This window comes from Plodia interpunctella, chromosome 21 (assembly GCF_027563975.2).
Source record: "Plodia interpunctella isolate USDA-ARS_2022_Savannah chromosome 21, ilPloInte3.2, whole genome shotgun sequence".
Lineage (NCBI taxonomy): Eukaryota > Metazoa > Arthropoda > Insecta > Lepidoptera > Pyralidae > Plodia > Plodia interpunctella.
The window spans coordinates 6,211,868-6,231,859 of NC_071314.1; the positions used below are offsets into that span (position 1 = coordinate 6,211,868).

The window sequence follows — 19,992 nt, forward strand, 5'->3', positions numbered from 1 at the left end:
GTGGATTATTATACTTCGTTATATTTATTTTTAGAATATATGCGCCTAAAATATCATTGATTCCCGCTCAGCATACGTCGCGATTTGTAAATGTTCTCTGTATTTGTTACACTTTCACGTAAAAACTACTCTAGAAGGCTTTCGTTGAACTCTGGTATTCGGGTAGAATGAAACCTAGAATAGGATACATTTTATCCCAATATTTCCGTCAAATGGTGCACCCGAGGCGCTTGTTTAAAATTAAGACAAAATCGTGATTAATGCACAAAATTAAATCGCGATTGAATTAACTTTTTTTAGGAGGCTTTAAATTATAGCTTTGAACGTTCATTCTACATATAATGTAGGCATTTTTAAAATGACACTGTTAACATAACCATATGTTTTCTTAGCACTGGCAAAGAAATCATATGGTTATGTTTTCTTTGCACTGACTTAGTGTCATTTTAAAATTGATACAATTTCCACAGAGCTGTAAATAGATACAAAGATTTAATAAATGCCATTAGTCTACATTGGTTTACAACGTCGAACGAATTAGGATTGAGTTTCAAAAATGTGTTCATGCAACATTAAAATGACAAACCCTTTTACTTTTCTAATCCCAATGTCCCAATCCCAACACACTAGGGGGAACTTCACAAATTATTTCTAATCTACCAGGACATCATAAGGAGGATGAAATTTAAAATAACTTACCGTTGTGCTGAGGAGGTAGTTGTTGCGGTGTTTCCGTCTGTTCGTCTAACGGCTCTTCTCGGTCTCCGATGTACATCGCCGTCCAAAGTTGGATAGATCTCACGCTGTATTCTGGCCAGATTACCTGAATACAAGACAACACAAATATATATATGCTAAATTAATTCGATGTTCTTCACGTCTTCATTTCATTCTATAAATTTGGTAAATAATCCATATCTATATCATATATACCAGTATCTCTGAATGGTAAAAAAGGCTTTCAAGGATGGTTTATAAAAACTTTGAAAAATTTGATGAAATTGCTTGTTTTTCATGATAATAAATGACGATGTGACTTTGGGCTTGTTTCTCTCTGACGCTTGTATATTTTCCATTTTTTCATAAAAACGTTACAAAGTGCGACACACTTTAAAATATTTGATATTGCCAGAACGAGATAAAATATACTTCAGCGCAAAATACTTTTAACTTTTTTATAAATATGACTGACTTGGTTTTCAAGTACTAGGCTGTAATAAATAACAAGGAGATTACCTGATCCCCGTGATGAGGAGAATATAAATGGTTCCTATAAGCCGGCGCTCGTAATAAATGCCACACCTGCGCTGTAGTGTCGGGCACACGCATTTCTATGCGTTCGCGACTAGTGTTGCATAGGAATGTGCCGAACATGCACGAGTGCACGTGCGTTGCTAGTTTTATCTGAAAATAATGCTCGGAAATTAATTAGCTGGACATTTTCAACACGTTAAAATTTTTATTGCACTATAATTGTAGGTCGTGTTTAATATATACATTTTTAATAGCACTCGATCACAAACAGAACATGTTTTTGTATACTATTTGACTATGCATTTTATGAACTTATACGTTACTAGATGCTCCCCGGGGCTTCGCACCCGTGGGAATTTTGGGATAAAAAATACCCTATGTGTTATTCTAGGGTTTATCCTACCCGTGTATCAAATTTCATAACAATCTGTGCAGTAGATTTTACGTGAAAAAGTAACAAACACACAAACTTTAGCATTTATAATATACTGGATAGATGGATGGACAATAATGGTACGCCCTTCTGTCATGATAAACATCAGCACTGTTTCAATTCTTTCGGTATTATCTTGTCAGCAGGTAATCGTAGTCGTAGGTAACTGAACGTGCCTATGAAAGTCTATTTTCTGAATAATGTTTTCTGAATATTGTATTTTATTGTATTTTCTTTGTTTACGTCTCTAATTTATAAACTTTCTGAGTGTGTTGTGTTGTGTATATTTTGGGCTATAAACCATTTCTTAATTGTAATGTTTTGTTTTGTGTAATGTAATGGCTGTAACCTGTTTTTGCACACCTTATGAAATAAATAAAATAAATAAATAAATTTGTTTTATTTTTCTGAAAGACTAAAATTAATTAAATGTAACTTACCAAATAAGCTTCGTTGAACTCAAAACTGCACGGATACTGCAGCATGAGTTGGTGTACCACATCGAGCCATTGCAAAAAGATGGGTGACCGTTCATTGAGGTCTTCTGTAGGACTGAACTGGTGGCCGCAGCGGTCGGCAAACTTGTGGCCGAAGTCCAGCCATTCCCGCTCGATTAGGATGCGGAAACCCTGAGAAAAAACCCAAAGAAAATAATGAAAACAGTCAAAGAAATTAAAACAAAAAATGGTTGCCTGTAAAGTCGGTTTTACGGGCGAAGATTTTACGTGACAACGTCTTTTTACGCGCGCGGCAGACCGATCATAGTTGAGTGGGAGAGAGACGCAAGGCATTCGGCGGGCCTCTCTCTCGTTCGGTGACTCATCGTAACGTTACCGGGCGTTACACTTTTTCATAAGTGACTCCCAGCCGCAACCTAATTTAAGACGTTGTCACGTCAATATGGATATTATGAATCCACTTAAAGATCCCAGTCCAAGACTGAACAAGAACAATAATATGGTGAACAAGAATGCTGACAGATTAAAAATATCGACCAAAACTACCAGGCCATCATAATGTACTAGCCATTCTCCGCCTCCACGATTTAGAAGTTCGCGCTACGCTAGTAGCAACTTTCATCCATTTAAGCCGTAGATGATATTGGAGCCTGCACTTGCACTCGTCCATCTTCTATATAGGTCTTTTTTGGTCTTTGTATCTCGCATTACTTAAGGACCACGGATAAAAGAGATAGCAATATATGTACTTTGCATCAAAAAGTTCAGCATTACAGGCTCATTTACAAATTTCACGCTCCCATCCATCGATGCAACCTACCAGGACATCATAAACGAGTAGTCGCTTTCACCTTGACAGTTCTATAGTGAGGGGTCCAGTGATATCGCTACGGTGTACGATTCCAGCCATCAGACCTCCGGCTACGGCCCGGACTATGACGACACGAAAGAGATGGAGGATATAAAGTGAAAGATAGCAATATATGTACCATGCATAAAAAAGTTATTAGCAGTGCAGGCCAACATTCTCGCACCCATCCATCGCTGAAACCTACCAGAAAACCATAAAGGAGCAGGCGTTCTCACCTCGATAGTTCTATAGTGAGGGTCCAGTATGAGCTGTGCAGTCGCCACGATCTGCGGCGTGCGATCCCAGCCGTCGGAGCAGTGCACCAGGGCTGGCCGACCCCCGGCTACGGCCCGGCCCACGACGACGCCCGCGCGAAGTATGCCACTGATGTATTGGAGCCACAGCGTGCTTTCTAGTTTGCTGTGCCAGCTGAGAATAAAGTTTAATAAATACTGATACTGATACAGAATGAACGGACGAACTGAATGAAAAACAGAAAATTTAATTTAAGCACGAGATATTTAACTTAAAGCACGTTTACAATGTTTACATATAAGAAGTTATATTATGTACTTTAAAATGTAGTTTACTGCAATACATTAAACACCAATAAACAGCGAGCACAACATTTGTCAATAATACGATTCACTACCATACAAAATAGAAGAAACAATAAGTATATTGTATGGTTGATCACGAAATAGGTGAAATCTTATAAATGGCAGGATAATATGTTTAACTTTAGACGTAAGACTATAATTTTTTATCTACTTAATTAACAGAGGAAAATAATAAAAAAATATATAAATTATGTAACAAATTAGGATTCTCGTCTCTTCTCGCAAAACGGATTTTGTACGGCAATGCGCGATAGCAACAGGTGACATTTAATGACTGACTAATCAACAAGTTGCAGGTATAACCAACCACCTGTTGGATCAAATGACAATCACGATAATTACTAGGAAATCATAAATATACAGGTGGTTCAAATCAGCCTATGGTCAATGTAATCCGGTGTTAGTTGCCGCAGAGGAAATCTCTTCCTAAAGACGTAAACTATGCATCGACATGTCGTAATAAATACATTCGCACGAAAAATTACCAGGAAATCATAAACATAAAACAGGTTCAACTCACTTAGCCTGGTCGCTGGGCTCAGCTGCTAGTTGCCGCATTTGATAGAAGCTCTTCCTAACATTGTGGATGTTAGGCATCGACATAAACTGTATGTCGGCGGCGGGATAGTATTGGGCACACTCGCAGCCACCGCCGCGAGCGCGATTAGTAACCGCTGAGGTGTATGATCGCGCGTCCACGATCAGGAGTTTTGTTTGCTGGAAATATTAAATACATATACAAAAAATTCACTAACACAAATATTTCACGATTATTAAAAAATAAACGTGACCTACTTTACGCTCTCTCAGGGGATTTTTGGGATAAAAGTACCCTATGTCTTGTTCCAGGTTTCTTTCTACCCACATTCATTCAAACATCCATTCAAACTGTCATACAAAATTTCACTTTCAGTTTCACGTTTAGAGGAAACACACACGAGGATACTATTATATTTCGAAATTTTGAATGAGTGCTGCTTAACACTTGTACTTAATACACAAACAAGTGTATTGACAGTCCCATCACATAATTTACATTGCATAAGGGACTGACTGTGACGTCAATACATACAAACCTGGCAATGCTATGTTATTACAATTGCCAAACACAAAAGTGATAGTCATCTTCATGTATCACGAGTTACTGGGTCAATGCTGTACATTTTTAAGACAATCTGTTTATAGACGCGTATTTGTAAACAAGGAAATGGCCCAATTCAATTTTTCTTTATAAACGATTCGTTATCTTTTTGGTTTAACATTTTTCATATATGAGTGAGTCATAAAGAAGGAAAAACAGCAAAATTCAATATAGGATCTCCAGGGCAATAAAATTAAAAAAAAGGATATTGCTGTATTGGCTTCTCTACCTATATATCCACAGCTTCACCAGCGTGAATTACTCACAGAAACAAATTTTCAGGGGTTAAATATAGCTTATGTACATTGTACTCGTATATCCTCTTGTACGCGGAATTTAAAGATTGGTTGAGTAGACAAAGTGAAGAAGTAACAAACGAATAAACAACCTAGGGTTCGGACCATAGGTTGTTTATTTGATACCCAGAATTAAGATTCTGGGTTATGGGCCCATCTCCCTTACCCACCCATACGAACCCAACAATGGGTACATAAATGACAGATGATGTTGTTACAAGAAGTACCAGGAGAGCATACCTTGTTGTTGGTGTTCGCCGGCTGCTGTCCCCTGTCAGCGTTGCAAGCGCTAACGTAGCCGGCTAGCAGTCTTTCGTCCTCACTCGACCGGTACCACCCCAGCCAACCGACCTCGGGTTGCGACGACCGAGCGATCACGGCGCCGTTTCCTCTATGCCGCCATACCACAGCAGGTATACGTCTTAATGCACGAAACCTGGAAAGAATATCACAACCTCAATGGAAAAACTAAAACGGTTTAAAAAAAACTGATAAAATAAGAAATTGTAAAAGAAGAACACTTGTCTAAAAACATAATAATCGTGGAGTATTACTAAGCTAAATAAAAAAAATGTAGTACATACCGTGCAACTGAATCGAGATCTTCATCACCAATATTCGATGGTACAATCAGGTGAGGCGGATACGACAGGCACAGCTTGTATTCGGCGTTGGCTTTGGTCACTCTCCACGCATTCTTTGCTGTGAATCCTAGACGCTCCAACTACAAACAAAAGAAAAATGTCGTATCAAGAAACTGGCTGTAAATCTTCTAGTCTAAAATTGTCATTGCGGTTAATTATTGTTTTCAAAGTATAATTTTATATATTAAAAAATCACATCTATCTAACATGTGAACTGTATAAGTACTCGTTTAAATTTATAATTTTTTTTAAAAGCTTTTATTTTAAACATCTTTCCAATCGGAGCTTTATATTAAAATTTTACTTTTTTATATTTTTGCTTTTCGTGCAGAAATTCACACTTATAAAGAATAAAAATGGATTTTTAACGAACTACATTTTTTGCTATTACAATACCAATATAATGGGCAAGATTGGTTGATACACACCTAGTTTCGCCAGTCAAGAGTAAATAGCGCCCTTATTTATTTTCTACATACTTATATATATGAAACGAATAAGATTAGACAGGATCGTGGAAATGGAAATACCTAGTCGCTCTGCTCTATATGTATTTATTTTCTACTTTGTATAGTCTGTACTGCCTGCCATGTCAATGAAGAAAATGTACCAGGCGATCATAAATCAGCAAGGCGCTCACCTCTGGAATAAACCACGGCCTCTGCGGCGAGTGGGACGCCTTCATCAGCGCTCTGTGGACGGAGAGGGGCGGTTGTTCCTTGGCCCAAGCGGCGTAGGCCGCCGCGAAGGTGTCCAGAACACTGCCCATGGGAGCCGTGGCCGTCGTGAGCCGCCGCCACCATTCTAGGCATTGGTCGTTATTCGCGAAAGTGCATCTGGAAAGTAAAAAAATAGAAATTGATTTTAAAAGCTTTTATTTTATAGCTGTTTTACTTTTTTTAGAAGTATGAGGCAAGCCCGCTCTGAAATTTAGAGTCATCCATAGACTAATTCAGAGTTAGACACCCAGGTGAAGTAAATTTTCCGAAAGTAATAGGTGTTCAATAAAAGTGTGTTCGGTACACCAAAGTGAATCAGTCACTCATCACTCGTCACAGAAGAATCAGTCTATGAATATTGTCGAAATATTTTGCAGTGAACATTATATCTCCGCCCCTATTTCCATTAGCTGCGTCTAACGCCGAATAACACGCAATAATTTAATATACTGACAATAATAAAACGTTCAATTTTATAAACATCCTTCGGTCCAAAACATCGGCAGTACGTCGCAGCCACCCAGGTAGAATTGTCATGTTTTTATGGAAAATTTTACAAGTCTGCTTTCTTTAGTTGTTGCCAAGTGTGTTATCAGACAATGACCTCATTCTTATGACAACTGTAACGGTGTTATCAAAACGCCGTCCAAATATTGAGGCCCCACTCAATAAGGATGCATTAATATTCGGAATTCCTTTGAGAACGAGCGTGATAAACATTATAACTAATATTATAAATTCTAAATTATGTCTGTTAACGCTTTAATGGCTAAATCGCTGTGTCGATTTTCATGAAATTTGGAATAGATATAGTTAACGACCCGAAAGAAAACTAATGTTTTCTTTCGGGTAGGATAATTTATTTATATTATATATTAATAAATAAATTATCGTCGTAAAGTGTAAGTAACAATATTTCATTTGGAATCGAAAGGTCGAAAACACACAGAAGTGGACGAAATTTGGGTCAGCAGGGGTGTTTTAAATTTAGCATTTTTTTCCCAGAGTTAATAATAGGATATATGTAAGTAGGTCAAACAATATACTGTAGTGGCCTTCGAGCTTAAGTTATAAATATGCATGTGCCTATGTGTAATTTAAAAATATGATCCATTTACAGCAGCAATACATAAGTTAAGCCTTCATATTTTATGATTATATTATCTAGTCATAATATTTATCATGTTTGGCCAAAATAATTACATAACGTATCAGTTTTTGGTGTAGTGACCAGTGTTAAATGTAAATATTGTACTTTGCAAGCAGAAAAGTGTTATGTCATTCTGGAATGTTATTAAATTATGTAGTTACGCAATGATAAATTCAATGGCTAAACGCGCAAGAAAAGAAAGTGAATGAAAGTTTGACAAATATTGACTACAGCCCACCTTTTCTAAAGTCGGGTAGATCGATCAGTACCTGATGATAGATCGTACACTACCTGATGGTACTGAATTTGTTTAAGGTACATCGGTTGACTACTAGGGCTGCATAACAAACAAAGAGTTCTTACTTGAGCTGCCTTCCATGTTTACACAGCACGATCAGGTGCAATATGTCCCGTATCTCCACTGCATCTATGAGCCGAAGCGGCACCGAAGCGCCTGGGCCGTTTCTACGACGTGGTTGTATGTGTAGTCGGTAGTTTGAGATTGCTATTGTACCGCCGTCCGCTGTTCGTCCGATCAACTGCGAAAGAAAACACTTATTATTTTATGTACTGTTAGTATAAGTATGTTTAAAATATAAAGGCACGCCCCGGCTTCGCTCGGGTACAACCATAATAAATTATACACCTAAAGCTTCCTCAGGAATCGAAACTATCTATTGGTGAAAACCATACAAAAATCCACTACTGGTAGTTTTTGAGTGCTTACTTACGCGACTTCTTTTTGTAATGTGTAAGGTTAATTACAGATTTTTGCAGCTTGTGTTGAAGGCTATCACATTTCTATCATTTTTTTTTTATTTCTTAGCGAAAATCATAAAGTAATCTTGAATGTGACTTAATTTCATTATTATAGTTTTCTATTATATGTATAATGTGTTCACAGTTGACTACAGAGATTTTGATTGAGTGCACCTTTAGATTTAGTAGAAATTGCTGAAAATATGATGGTGGCGCTAGTGTGCTAGCACAGAGTCGTAAGTACAAATATGTGGCTATTTGGATCCAGAAACTCGAAGATGGTCCTCGGAAGTCGTCGAGATATATGATACTAAAGGGGTATTGAGCACTACTGAATGCATCGTCTAGAAAACAAAGCATCTTAAGATCGCGAGAACTATTGGCCGACATTCTCTATTATCAAAACACAATGCGTGTCAATATGCACTATGGAGTATCATTATCTACGCGTCCTCATAGTTCATTGAACCCGCTGCATTCGACCCGATGGCCTTATAGGCTACTCTACCGCATGCCAGCTTATCTTTTACGTCTATTTTGCTAAATTAGAAGTGATTTTGACGCGTTGCAATACACGTGAATTGTTGCTGTATTACATTAAATTTGTTTCGAAGTGACCTATTTATTTCTATCGTGTTTTACTGTTTGTGCTCTTGATAATTTAGAAAAATGTCTTTTTCCCATTAGGCTATAGAGGCTATATATAGAGTATAGAGTCAAACGCACTCACACATCTAATAAAAAAGAAAAAAAAAGGAAGAAGTGGCGGAGGCAGTCATATAACGACACCAAGTAAATTGAGATAAAGGTAGGCGGAGGATGACAAGAGCACAAATAAAAACAAAAAAGTACAGCAATTGTTTAAAATGTGGTTAAGACAAAACCTTTTTTTTTGTAGAATAAAGGCTTTTTTGTTTTATTAAGACAAACAAAACAGACACTGAAAACAGGAATGACTGTAAGTTATTCTCAGAACGTCAAACTCTGTTTTATCCCAAGAAAAATAATCAAAGCTGGAAAGAGATATCACCGTATTACGTTTTATGCGCCGTAAAATCTCTTTCAATCTGGACATAATATTTTTACAACCAGCGTTTTCTTTAAACTTAGCTTGCCCTTGAGGTTTTATGAGTTCCATGTAGCATAATAAAACACAAGCAGTTAGGCTTCGAACACAGTTTTAGTGACGACTTGGAGAGTCTGGAGAAGACTCTCCAATAGGGATTATTTAAATAATTCGTCTAACCAATGACTGTTTGATATTGTTTGCAACAAGAAATAAAAATATTAAGGGATTCTACGGATCCGATATGGTGCAGACGTTGCGAGTGCCAGTAGCATATATTAAGAAGAGTTACTTTGACGAACTCCCCACATATCGGCGTGAAGCTGATCTCCAAACCAGGCTCGTCGAAGACGGGACGACCCCTCGGGAAGAGATCAGCGGCACGGACGCGGTGTGGCGGAGGCTCGGGTTGCGGCGGCGCGCGGTATCTTCCGCGGTCGCTCATTTCACTTGACGTTGCTGCTGCCACCTGGAGACAACGATAAAATTCATTATTAAAAAAAAAAAACTAGTTGTTAACATATATAATTTTTAGTTAAAGCATTTTTAGAAACCTTTGGAAGGTATGGCGGTATTTAAAATACATTAAAAGTTTAAAACTTCTGCTAAGCTAACAAGGGAAAGTCTTTCAAGATACTAAAAGCACTTTCCCAAAGTTTGTTCGGAACGTAGCTGACAAACAATTTTAAATCAAAATACTTTGATGAATAAACATACAATATTGTCGTACAGTTTACTTCGAATACTTGGTATACAATAAATACAAAAGTCACAAAAACTTCTCAATAAATGTATACTAAGAAATAAACAACCAATAATGAAGCACGTTTGTCTCCCTAAGTGATCAATTAAAGACTATTGGAATATTCCGATAAGGAAGTTGAAATTATTCTAAACCCGTGAGAGAGATGAGCAGCTTTCTCCTTCTTATATTTGTTTATCCGATTAGTTGAATAATTTCGACTAACACCTTGCCAGTTGCTTGGTATTTTCCTGATACTGGCTAGATGCAAACACTTCGGATTTCTTTCCTACATAAGTAAAAAAAAAAATACTTTCTGCGTACGTTTTATGGGCAGACAAGTCGAGTCGCATTCCTGAGTTTCCAAGCTTGAGAAAGCGACCTTGTGGTAGTTAGTACAGCAGTTGCGTACATTATGAGGCATTTACTCATTCTGTACACGGCCACTAACACTCTTGAGGAATCTTTACTCAATGCGTTTACGACCTGTACATGTACAGCGAAAATACTTTTATTCTGACCATAACATTCACTATGACTTGTTTTAATAGCCTTTTTTAATGTTACACTGCTGTGCAAATACCTCCCCTTGTATTTTCCGGGTATTTTTTGGCAATTCAACAATATATTTTTAAGATCGTCCCGCCTTCATTTTGCGATGTAGCCTTGCATCACATTAAAATTGAAAAATATGACAGTAGTATAATATTTATTATATATTTTTTTAAATTATTGTCATTAATATAATTAGTCAATAACAGTATCAAATCAAGTACCTCGTTCACGGTCTGTCGCATTCTGCTGGCAACACTGAAGAGGTCAATCGTTTGACATTACCTGCGCGCTATTTTTGACTGCGGATGTTTTGATTGGCGTTTTGTGTCTGAACAAAAACTGAACACGAGTGTACAATGTAAGTACATATGTCTAGAGATTTGCATTATTTTCGTCTTCAAAAGCACAGTAAAGAAAAACACGAATTCCCAATAAGAGGACGAAATATTATTTTATCACTTTTTTGGGAAGACCCGCAATGACATTCGCCGAAATAATAAGTTTAGTACTTGTTGTCCAGTTCAAGGCAACACAGTTTTGCAATAGCAACTAGTTGTTGGAACATCAGTCAGTAAGACCATTAAACAAACGTTTTTATAGCTGTTTGCACAAACTTTACTTGTCATGCCTCGTTGTATGGTGTACTAGGAAAGCATGACAACACACCACTAATGCAACGAGAGACAAGGTGGGACACTTCAATGAGGCAATGTTTGAATTGCTGGTCATAAGCGAATGGATGGGCAAAGTGGTTAGATTGTCATTAAAATTGCACACTCAATCGAGAAAATTTCTCGACTAAGCAATCAATATTTTCACTGAAAACTATAAACACATTTTTATCGATATCTGGAACAAATGACAGGTTATCGAACCTATTATTATTTCTTCAACAGACTTAAAATATTATATTTATTTCCTCAATAATCAACGTAATATGCAAAATGGTGCGATTTCTTTCGGCATTGAATTACTTATTTGCATGTGAAAGTACTAGGACAACATCATTATTATGGGAGCAGTGAAAGTCGTTCAAAGAAAGCCCTTACGTGACATCTAAATGTGCTTACTCCACATGCGTAGGAAATGTGGAAATATTAGTGAGAATGTTTTCCAAGAAAACGATGCCATTACCTCGGGTTTTACACTTTTTAATATTAAGATTCATTCTACTCGTACATAGAAATATTTCATTAGGAAATATGACTTTCATAATATTTTAATTTTCAAAGCAATGAAAAAATATATCCTATTAATCAAAGTTGTTATTTATCCAAATTAATTATGTGACTACAAATGAAATAACAAAACCACACAATTCGTTGAGTACTTACTCGAAAACTATTTTACTCTAATGGTTCTATTTTACAAGTAAATATATAACACCTAATAGTTTTTCTATTTACACTAACTTTACACGTAATGTTAGAAAAATGAAAATTCCTTAGATAAAAATTCATTTTCTAACCATTTTTTCCCTTAAATTCTGTTAAAGGCATAAATAAATAATGGACAATGGGCCTCACTAAATCAAAGTAGGTAATTACTATCTATATTATTTGCAGTCAACTTTCAATAGACACAGTTTCACTTTCGGCCTTAGCTTCAGAACTTTGGATCGATAATGTCGCAGACGTGATAAGTACAAACCAGGGGTACATAACTGGTGTCAAGTAAGTGAACTGATACTTAATCATAGAAGTGATACGAGTATATATGTACCGGCCAAACCCAGGATAAACTAGTTTTGCCTAGGCTAAACTAATTCTTCCTACATGCGATAGCATAAACTGGTATAACCTAGGCTAAACCAGTTCGTCCTAAGCCCGATAGGATAAACCAGTTTAGCCTGTGCCAAACTAGGTTATCCTAATAGAAATACACACTCTCAGGATAAACTGGCATAGCCTAGTCTAAACATTATAGAATATCTAGAAAGACAAAATAAATAGGTAAATTTAATAAAATACTATTTAATTAAGCTTGTTGGACTGGACTAGGCTAAATTAATTTAGACTAGGTCATTCCTGTTTAAGCTGAGTGTGTTTATTTCTATCAGGAGAAACTAGTTTGGCCTAGGATAAACTCATTTTTCCTACATGCTATAGGATGAACTAGTATAGCCTAGGCTAAACCAGTTTATCCTATCGCATGTAGGAAGAATTAGTTTGGCCTAGGCAAAACTAGTTTATCCTGAAATCGGATTTAGCCGGTAACATATACACGAAAGTTGTCAGTAAGAGTGTAAGATATATAATTTGACTATGGTGTTAGGAAATTGTAAGGAACTTGACAGAAGTCTATTTTTTGTATCTCTATATGAAAGCTATCTGGACCAATGGAGCAAAAGATAAATTGTGATAAACGAAAGATAAACCAATGAGACTTCGCATCGTCACAATTCAGTTTGTCTCGCAAAAATATACGCATCAGAATAATAAATACGCGACAAATATATGCAAGCCTAGTATTTAACATGTAAACGGAGGCAATAAACTCTAGTCTGCGTCAGCTATAATTGGTAACATTCCAGAGTAATGATGTAATACGGCGTCTTGGACCGAGATTCTCACTGCAATGGAACCTACACTTAAACGGCCATGAATCACTCTATACGAATGCTCATTATAGGTAACCTATCATTTTGCTATGCCTCTATATTCATAAACATTGCTCCTAGGCATTTATTAAAACCTAGTACATCCTTGGTAGACATCGATGTGGCATCAAATGCAGAGATTGTTTGGAATAAATACATATATAGCGAAGTAAGCAAGATAAATGTGCGTTTGATTCATCAAAGGGGTGAGATGATGACTGAGGTTTTAGAGTTGACCAGCACAACATTGTCGGTGAAAATTTGTTAAATTTTATTTAACCATAACTATCTGTTGGAGAAACTAATCAATATCCAACCAAAAATATATCGTTAGTTAATGATTGTGCTCTACCTACTCCAACCTAACTAAATGAGTGACCATTTCACACAGGAAATTAATTTTTGGAAAATACGAATTATGAGGCTGCCTGTGTGGGCTTTACGCCTACACTAGCACGTTCACCCTTCGCGGGCCAATGAACAGTATTCGTGATCGCACCAAAAATGGATAGGCCCACAGAAGGCTCCAGTTAAGTTAATTTAAGCCAGCAAGAAACTATTAAGCTGAATTTTAATGTGGAACACGAAGAAATTCTTGTATCTCAAGAAAGACTAGCAACGTCTGCTTCCAATGGTATTATGAAGATTCAGATAGTTTGATGAATTGTTGACTATACATACATATAAATTGAAATTTTATAAACAAGTTTTAACAGTGAAATAGGATATGTTGCACAGTGTTTACGTAAAAGCGAAAGTAGCACGTGTAATAATGATATAATCAGTAATGTCTGAATGGAAGCAGATCGGATACAAATATGAACAACAACGAACTCAACATAATTGAAGTGTTCGAGCAAAAACTTACGGGAGTCAAAGAAACGTGAGAACTCAACAGGAAAAACCTGATTTAACGATCACTAGAAATGCCACTGAATAAGTAAATATACCAGACGAACAGTTCACAACAATGTAGTACTGTTTTAAAGATGCCATCATTAAAACAGTCATCAATACGGGTGGGCGCGGGTACCAACCAGATAACCGGCTAAGATAAAAATAAGCACCCACATCGTAAAATTTCATTAGTCAAACGTAGTACATCAATAGGTGGTTTAATAGTTGAATTTCGAGCGTGGGTCGTTCACCTCATAGACGGATGGCTGTGAGTAAACATAAAAAGCAGTGAGCTTTCGAAGGGGCTCTGAGGAGGCGAGCACGCTTCATACATACAGATTTACTTGCTTTAACATCAACGGACAGAACACACGCCGGCATCACCTCTATGTAGCTATTATATAAACCATGCCGCCTGTATCTACTTTGCATCCAAATGTATATTTTTAATTTGGATGTTTACGACACGAAGTCCATACAACCAATGTGGTGAGCTAGTTGGCCCCAGTACTTTTCCGACATAACAAGTCTAGGAAGGATAATTCCTGCTAATGATAAGGACGTAACTACATAAGACATCAAAGATACATTTTAAACCACTAGATGATTCTGGATGCAAGTTGCACTTAATTGGTCTAGATGATCTTTACCTTCGCCAGGTAGCCTATTTCTAAAGTGGATTACTTGTAGCTATAGAATAGTTTTTCTGTGCAAATCAGTTCATAGAAAAACTTTATTACTTTATTTTTAAAATATTTACAAAATTTAGGAAGGTAGTCATTAGTATATTTAAATTCAGATACCATATAGCCAAACAAATAATACAAATGCAATCAATACAGGATAACATAAAAACTGAGTGCATTTTAAACAAAACTAAATCTATCGATTTGTCAGTGTCCTTGCCGGCCTAGATTGCTCAAGAGCGGATACATTCTGGGGGCTTGCCACACTTGCATAACATCACGCTCATCATGACTAATCCAACAAGTAGTAGATATTGAGGTCATTTGAGGTCGCCACATGCCCATATGGGGGGTGCCATTCATTGACTTATAAATCGATCAATTTAGTGAGGAAATATCTTATATTGAATGGTCATTCGTTGAAGTAACTTTGAACCTAATTAAACCTTGGCTGTCTTTTCACTCATCTAGTTTAAATTTTCTTCGATCATATATTTCATAATGTCGCGGTAGGCGGGTAAAATCGATACCAAGAGACAGAGTAAAATGAGATATACTCATAAATAATTAACACGACTACAAAATTTACATCGTGTGTTTAACGAATAAGATACTGAACTCTTCACACGTATGTTGACACTTAGAACTGACGGAAGTACAGAATCATAAGGAAAATGAAAGCGTAAAACGGATGCAATCAAAACTTTGGTGATAATCCATATGTACAACTACTTAATAAATGCGAAAGTCTTGTCTCTGTTATGATTTCACAGCTATGATGTTGAAACAATTTTTACAATATATTGTACACACATAGTAAAGAGAACCGAGCTCAAACAGGCTACATTTTATTTAAAATTTCTACACCCAGAGACCAAAAATTGAGGTGTATGACAAACGCACTAGTAACGTTTTGACGGAGGTGTAACTACGGGCAACCGATAGTAGTTTAATCTATGAAGTTGTCCTGCCTACGTCTTGTGAATGAGAATGTTATGAATGATCTATGACGTTGAAGTCGTTTACCCACCATGAGGCCGCTTGGTGAAATTGAAAGGCTTATTCAGGGCCAATGATTTCTTTGACTTCGACCCGAGCTTAGTTAAGTGAGATAGGAGATGATGCAGTGGATTTAGAATAACGCCGTCTCGCTCTATGTCCATCCTCATTGCTATAACAATAGAGCGAAGCTTCCGGGGCATGGCTTGTCAGTGTGTGCTTATCTCATATTCAGTTAGAAGATGTTACAGTTATTTGTGAGGTGTTAATACCAAATTAATGTCACAATGACATGTTAGAAATCGAAGAAAAACATATTTTTATTCATTGATTTACTTTACTACGAGTAACACACAATTCAATACACACGTATCACACATGCACAAAATAGCTAATGTCATCGAACACAAAAGCAGACAATGTTAAAAATCATATATTTTCCAGGGCTATCTATTTCCTTGACTTGTGAGCAACATTTGAAATATCAAAACAATGAAAACTCATAATACCCGACTAAAAATAAAATTGTTCAAAACTCCAGCAGAACAGCTGCATAAAATGAATATATAAGTAACAATTTTACAACATATGGTCCAGTCCAATGCATGCTAAGGAGTGAGTCACGATCAAGCCACATACACACAGCACAATGCCAATAACCAACAACAACGTGGATTACTGTTAATGTAGTCTGTAGCCCATACCAATGGTTACAGTAAGAAATTTTGATGCTATTGGTTGGCCACTGCAAAAACAGTAAATGTATAGCTTCAGGCACTTTCGACAACCTTAAAATCATCACAAATTTGTTCAAAAGATACATTGCAATAGATTAATATTTTTGGATTTTTGAAATGATGGACCTACAATTAATTTAGAGGTTAGGATCTCTGAAAATTTTGAACAAAAATGTGCATTGTCATGCTTAATTCCTTTGATTATCTTTCTTGTGACGACAACACACTACAAAGAGACGTCTTTGTGGTTAAATATACCAGATTAGCCTAAATTGTTTTTATATCTCCGGAATTTAAATTAGTTTTCAAAGTTTGTAATTTATGCAAGTGCCTTGAAAAAGAAGCGTGGCGTTCGTAATTATAAGTTAAATTTATGCACGAGCAAAGTCCATTGTTTGACTTGAAGACATTTTTTCAATGAGCACGTAAACCAAAATTATAAAATAAAGATTTATATTAAACCTGCATTCTGCTGGTTTTTAAATTTTTGAAGTACGTTTCGTATCTGTACCTAGATACTTTGGTAGGGCCTTTGCTTTCTGAATGAATGTGGAGTACAGGGGAAGCCAGACGTCCACAATTATGTCTTCAAGGTGAAGGATGTCAGTTAGCTAAATTGGGTTAACCTTGCAACGCAAGGAAAGTAAACGAGCTTGACACAACACTCTTTGTTGATTGAAGAGGACAAAAGCTATTATCTGTGACGAAATGTCATCTTGACAGTCTACGGCACAGTCTTATATATTTCTTAGTCTACGGAGAGTGAATTTGAAAGGTCCTAGATCAGCTAAGACCATTATTTTTATCTATATCACATACTTATGACGAAATATAAATTCCACGTCTACTACAATTTTAATACCAATAGTAATAGATTAAACATCGTTATACTCTCAGATGACAGTTCATGGAAACTACACTACATTACCAACAATAAAAGTACAACACACGTAAACAATAGGTAACAATAGCGTCATAAAGATGGAAACATAGGAACTAGACTTTAAACAGATGTTCATACAACTGTAAGAGAAATCTTAACTACCAACATTTATCAATAGCAAAGAAGCTTATACAAACCTGAGAATAATCTGGAGATGGTGGTCTAGGGGGATATTTAGAGGCCAGTCTAGCCCCTGCACCACACCCCTGATTCTGGGCGGGCTCATCCTCTGGATAGTGTAAGTACACGAAATCTTCCGTGTCCAAGTACGTATTGATCAGCATAATCCACAGTGTATAAATCTAACTATAATAAATAACTTAACGCAGTCTAAATTTCAGACTTTGGGCACTAACACTAGAATAATATTAGATCACTGTTGTAGGAAGCACACCACCGAAAAACTTTCGATTTGTTACGTTCCATCTTATGTCTATTGGGTTTAGTAACGATAAGACCGTACAGTTATCTGAAATAAACTTTTCTGTTATACATATTTGGCAGACGATGGAGGCAAGAATGTATACCAATTTTGAGTACATTTTGTGGCATCTTTTGTAAATAAGAATCGACATTGTTCTTATATCATCATAACATTGTTTCATATAACTACTTGGATGTTTTTATCATAATTAGCACATGATATTCTGTCCCCAACAATGTTAGGATCTTTTATCGAAACTGCAAGCGCTTAACCTCTAATATCACTTTATTTATCGTTCTCACGCATCACATCACTTGCCTCCAAAACACTGTTTCAAGCAGTAATCAAGTTGGAATTTATATATAATACTTAAAGGCAAACAAACTTAGTTACTGGCATTGTCTATTTTGGAAACAATTGGATAAATATTTGCCAATTTTAGCATAATACACCATTTCGCTCGTAGATACATAAAAAGTGCAAGTGTGTGAATTATAAGATCCAATGTGAATATATAAGATCCAATGTGAATATATAAGATCCAATGTGAATATATAAGATCCAATGTGAATATATAAGATCCAATGTGAATATATAAGATCCAATGTGAATATATAAGATCCAATGTGGTAATTAGTTTTCGACGTCAATTGTAACAATATGTTGCTGTTGATTCAACTGTACTGGTCTTCATTGTAATGTAATATTTACACTGGCTCAAGTACTTGAATTGTCTACTCCTGAAACTATGTTCTTATAATCAAATTATTTAAACAAACTGAATATAAAAAATTCAAGTTCACATGATCAAGAGATAATGATTGAGAAGAATTAAAAATAAATGAATTAAATAGACAAATTGAGATGAAAAAGAGTAAGAACATGACTACATTAATATCAAAAGAAGAAAATATTATGCTATACATTATCGTCAATTTCTAAGCGAATAATAAGAAAACTCCCGATAGTACGAAATAAAACTGGCCACAAGTACTCTGATCTCGAACTTCGTTCTCAATGATTGTTTACGTTGCTAATCTTTTGTTTACTGTTCCACATAGCATTCGACACAAGTGCATTATTTGCCGGCTGGCAGGTCAATGCCCTTCAGTAATTCTATATGAATTTAAATTAAGAGTCAGATCGAGACTAAATTTTAGGTTTCTCGACTATTGTGTTAATTGCATAAAATACATTGTGTGTGTTAGGCTTTCTACGACGGTTGATCGGAAGTCAGATAAATAATTATTAAATATGAAATTAACAATTATAACAAAACTTAATGAAACATACCTTGAAACCAAAAAAAGTAAATTCATCGATTACACTAAAACATCACTACCTAAATTATCTTATTATCGGCGCTCTGGTACGTCACATCGTTCATTATATCAAACGTGACTCCCAGTATATGAGATATATCATAGTTAGACATACCAAGAGAACAAAAGTATACAATAACCGTATCAGTAAAAACAGTGACATGTATTGATGGTGAGATAAATGTTACGATAGATATCGATACTGGCGCTATTGTACGCACAACGCACGTGAATGAATCACTAAATGTTTCCAGTGACTTTGCATATGTTTCTCGTCCAATAAAAGTCCAAGTTCAGGAAGATAATGATGAATCATGCTTTCCAAATAAGATAAATGAAAACAAACTCTTTGAACAAAGAAATGTGCATTTGGATCGAAACAATGATATTTTGGATATTTTGAATTAAAATTATGTTTAAAAAATATTATTATGGAATGTGTGGAAAAGTCAAAACGTCACTGCAAAACTGGCACACTGGGAATATCAATATGCATAAATCCCTCAACAATGGATAGGATTTCATTCATGAATTTTAAGTTGATGTTTATTCGAGCGATGCACTGTCAATTGAATGACTTGCATGGACATTCGTTAACATGGGAGTAAATAAACAGAATTGTTTTCCACGGTTTTTGTATTGTAAATTAAGACAGCTAACAAAATAATATAATAGTTATAGCCGCGAAACTAAGTTTA

General features: G+C 36.0%; 1 protein-coding gene across 7 annotated transcripts in view; it reads right to left on the bottom strand.

Moving 5' to 3' along the window:
- Positions 1-19,992, bottom strand: part of LOC128679444 (uncharacterized protein) — a 69,577-nt gene that overhangs the window by 8,362 nt on the left and 41,223 nt on the right. For 6 of the 7 annotated variants that reach the window (XM_053761712.2, XM_053761711.2, XM_053761713.2 and 3 more), the window contains exons 2-12: positions 17,686-18,017; positions 9,683-9,859; positions 7,929-8,104; positions 6,337-6,532; positions 5,637-5,776; positions 5,293-5,488; positions 4,136-4,332; positions 3,232-3,424; positions 2,128-2,316; positions 1,237-1,404; positions 700-823 (exon numbers count right to left, since the gene is read on the bottom strand). In XM_053761712.2, coding sequence (XP_053617687.1) covers positions 700-823; positions 1,237-1,404; positions 2,128-2,316; positions 3,232-3,424; positions 4,136-4,332; positions 5,293-5,488; positions 5,637-5,776; positions 6,337-6,532; positions 7,929-8,104; positions 9,683-9,859; positions 17,686-17,832 — 1,903 coding nt within the window. In that variant the 5' untranslated portion in view covers positions 17,833-18,017. The remainder of the gene's footprint in view (positions 1-699; positions 824-1,236; positions 1,405-2,127; positions 2,317-3,231; positions 3,425-4,135; positions 4,333-5,292; positions 5,489-5,636; positions 5,777-6,336; positions 6,533-7,928; positions 8,105-9,682; positions 9,860-17,685; positions 18,018-19,992) is intronic. The other variant, XM_064436658.1, reaches the window with a different exon arrangement.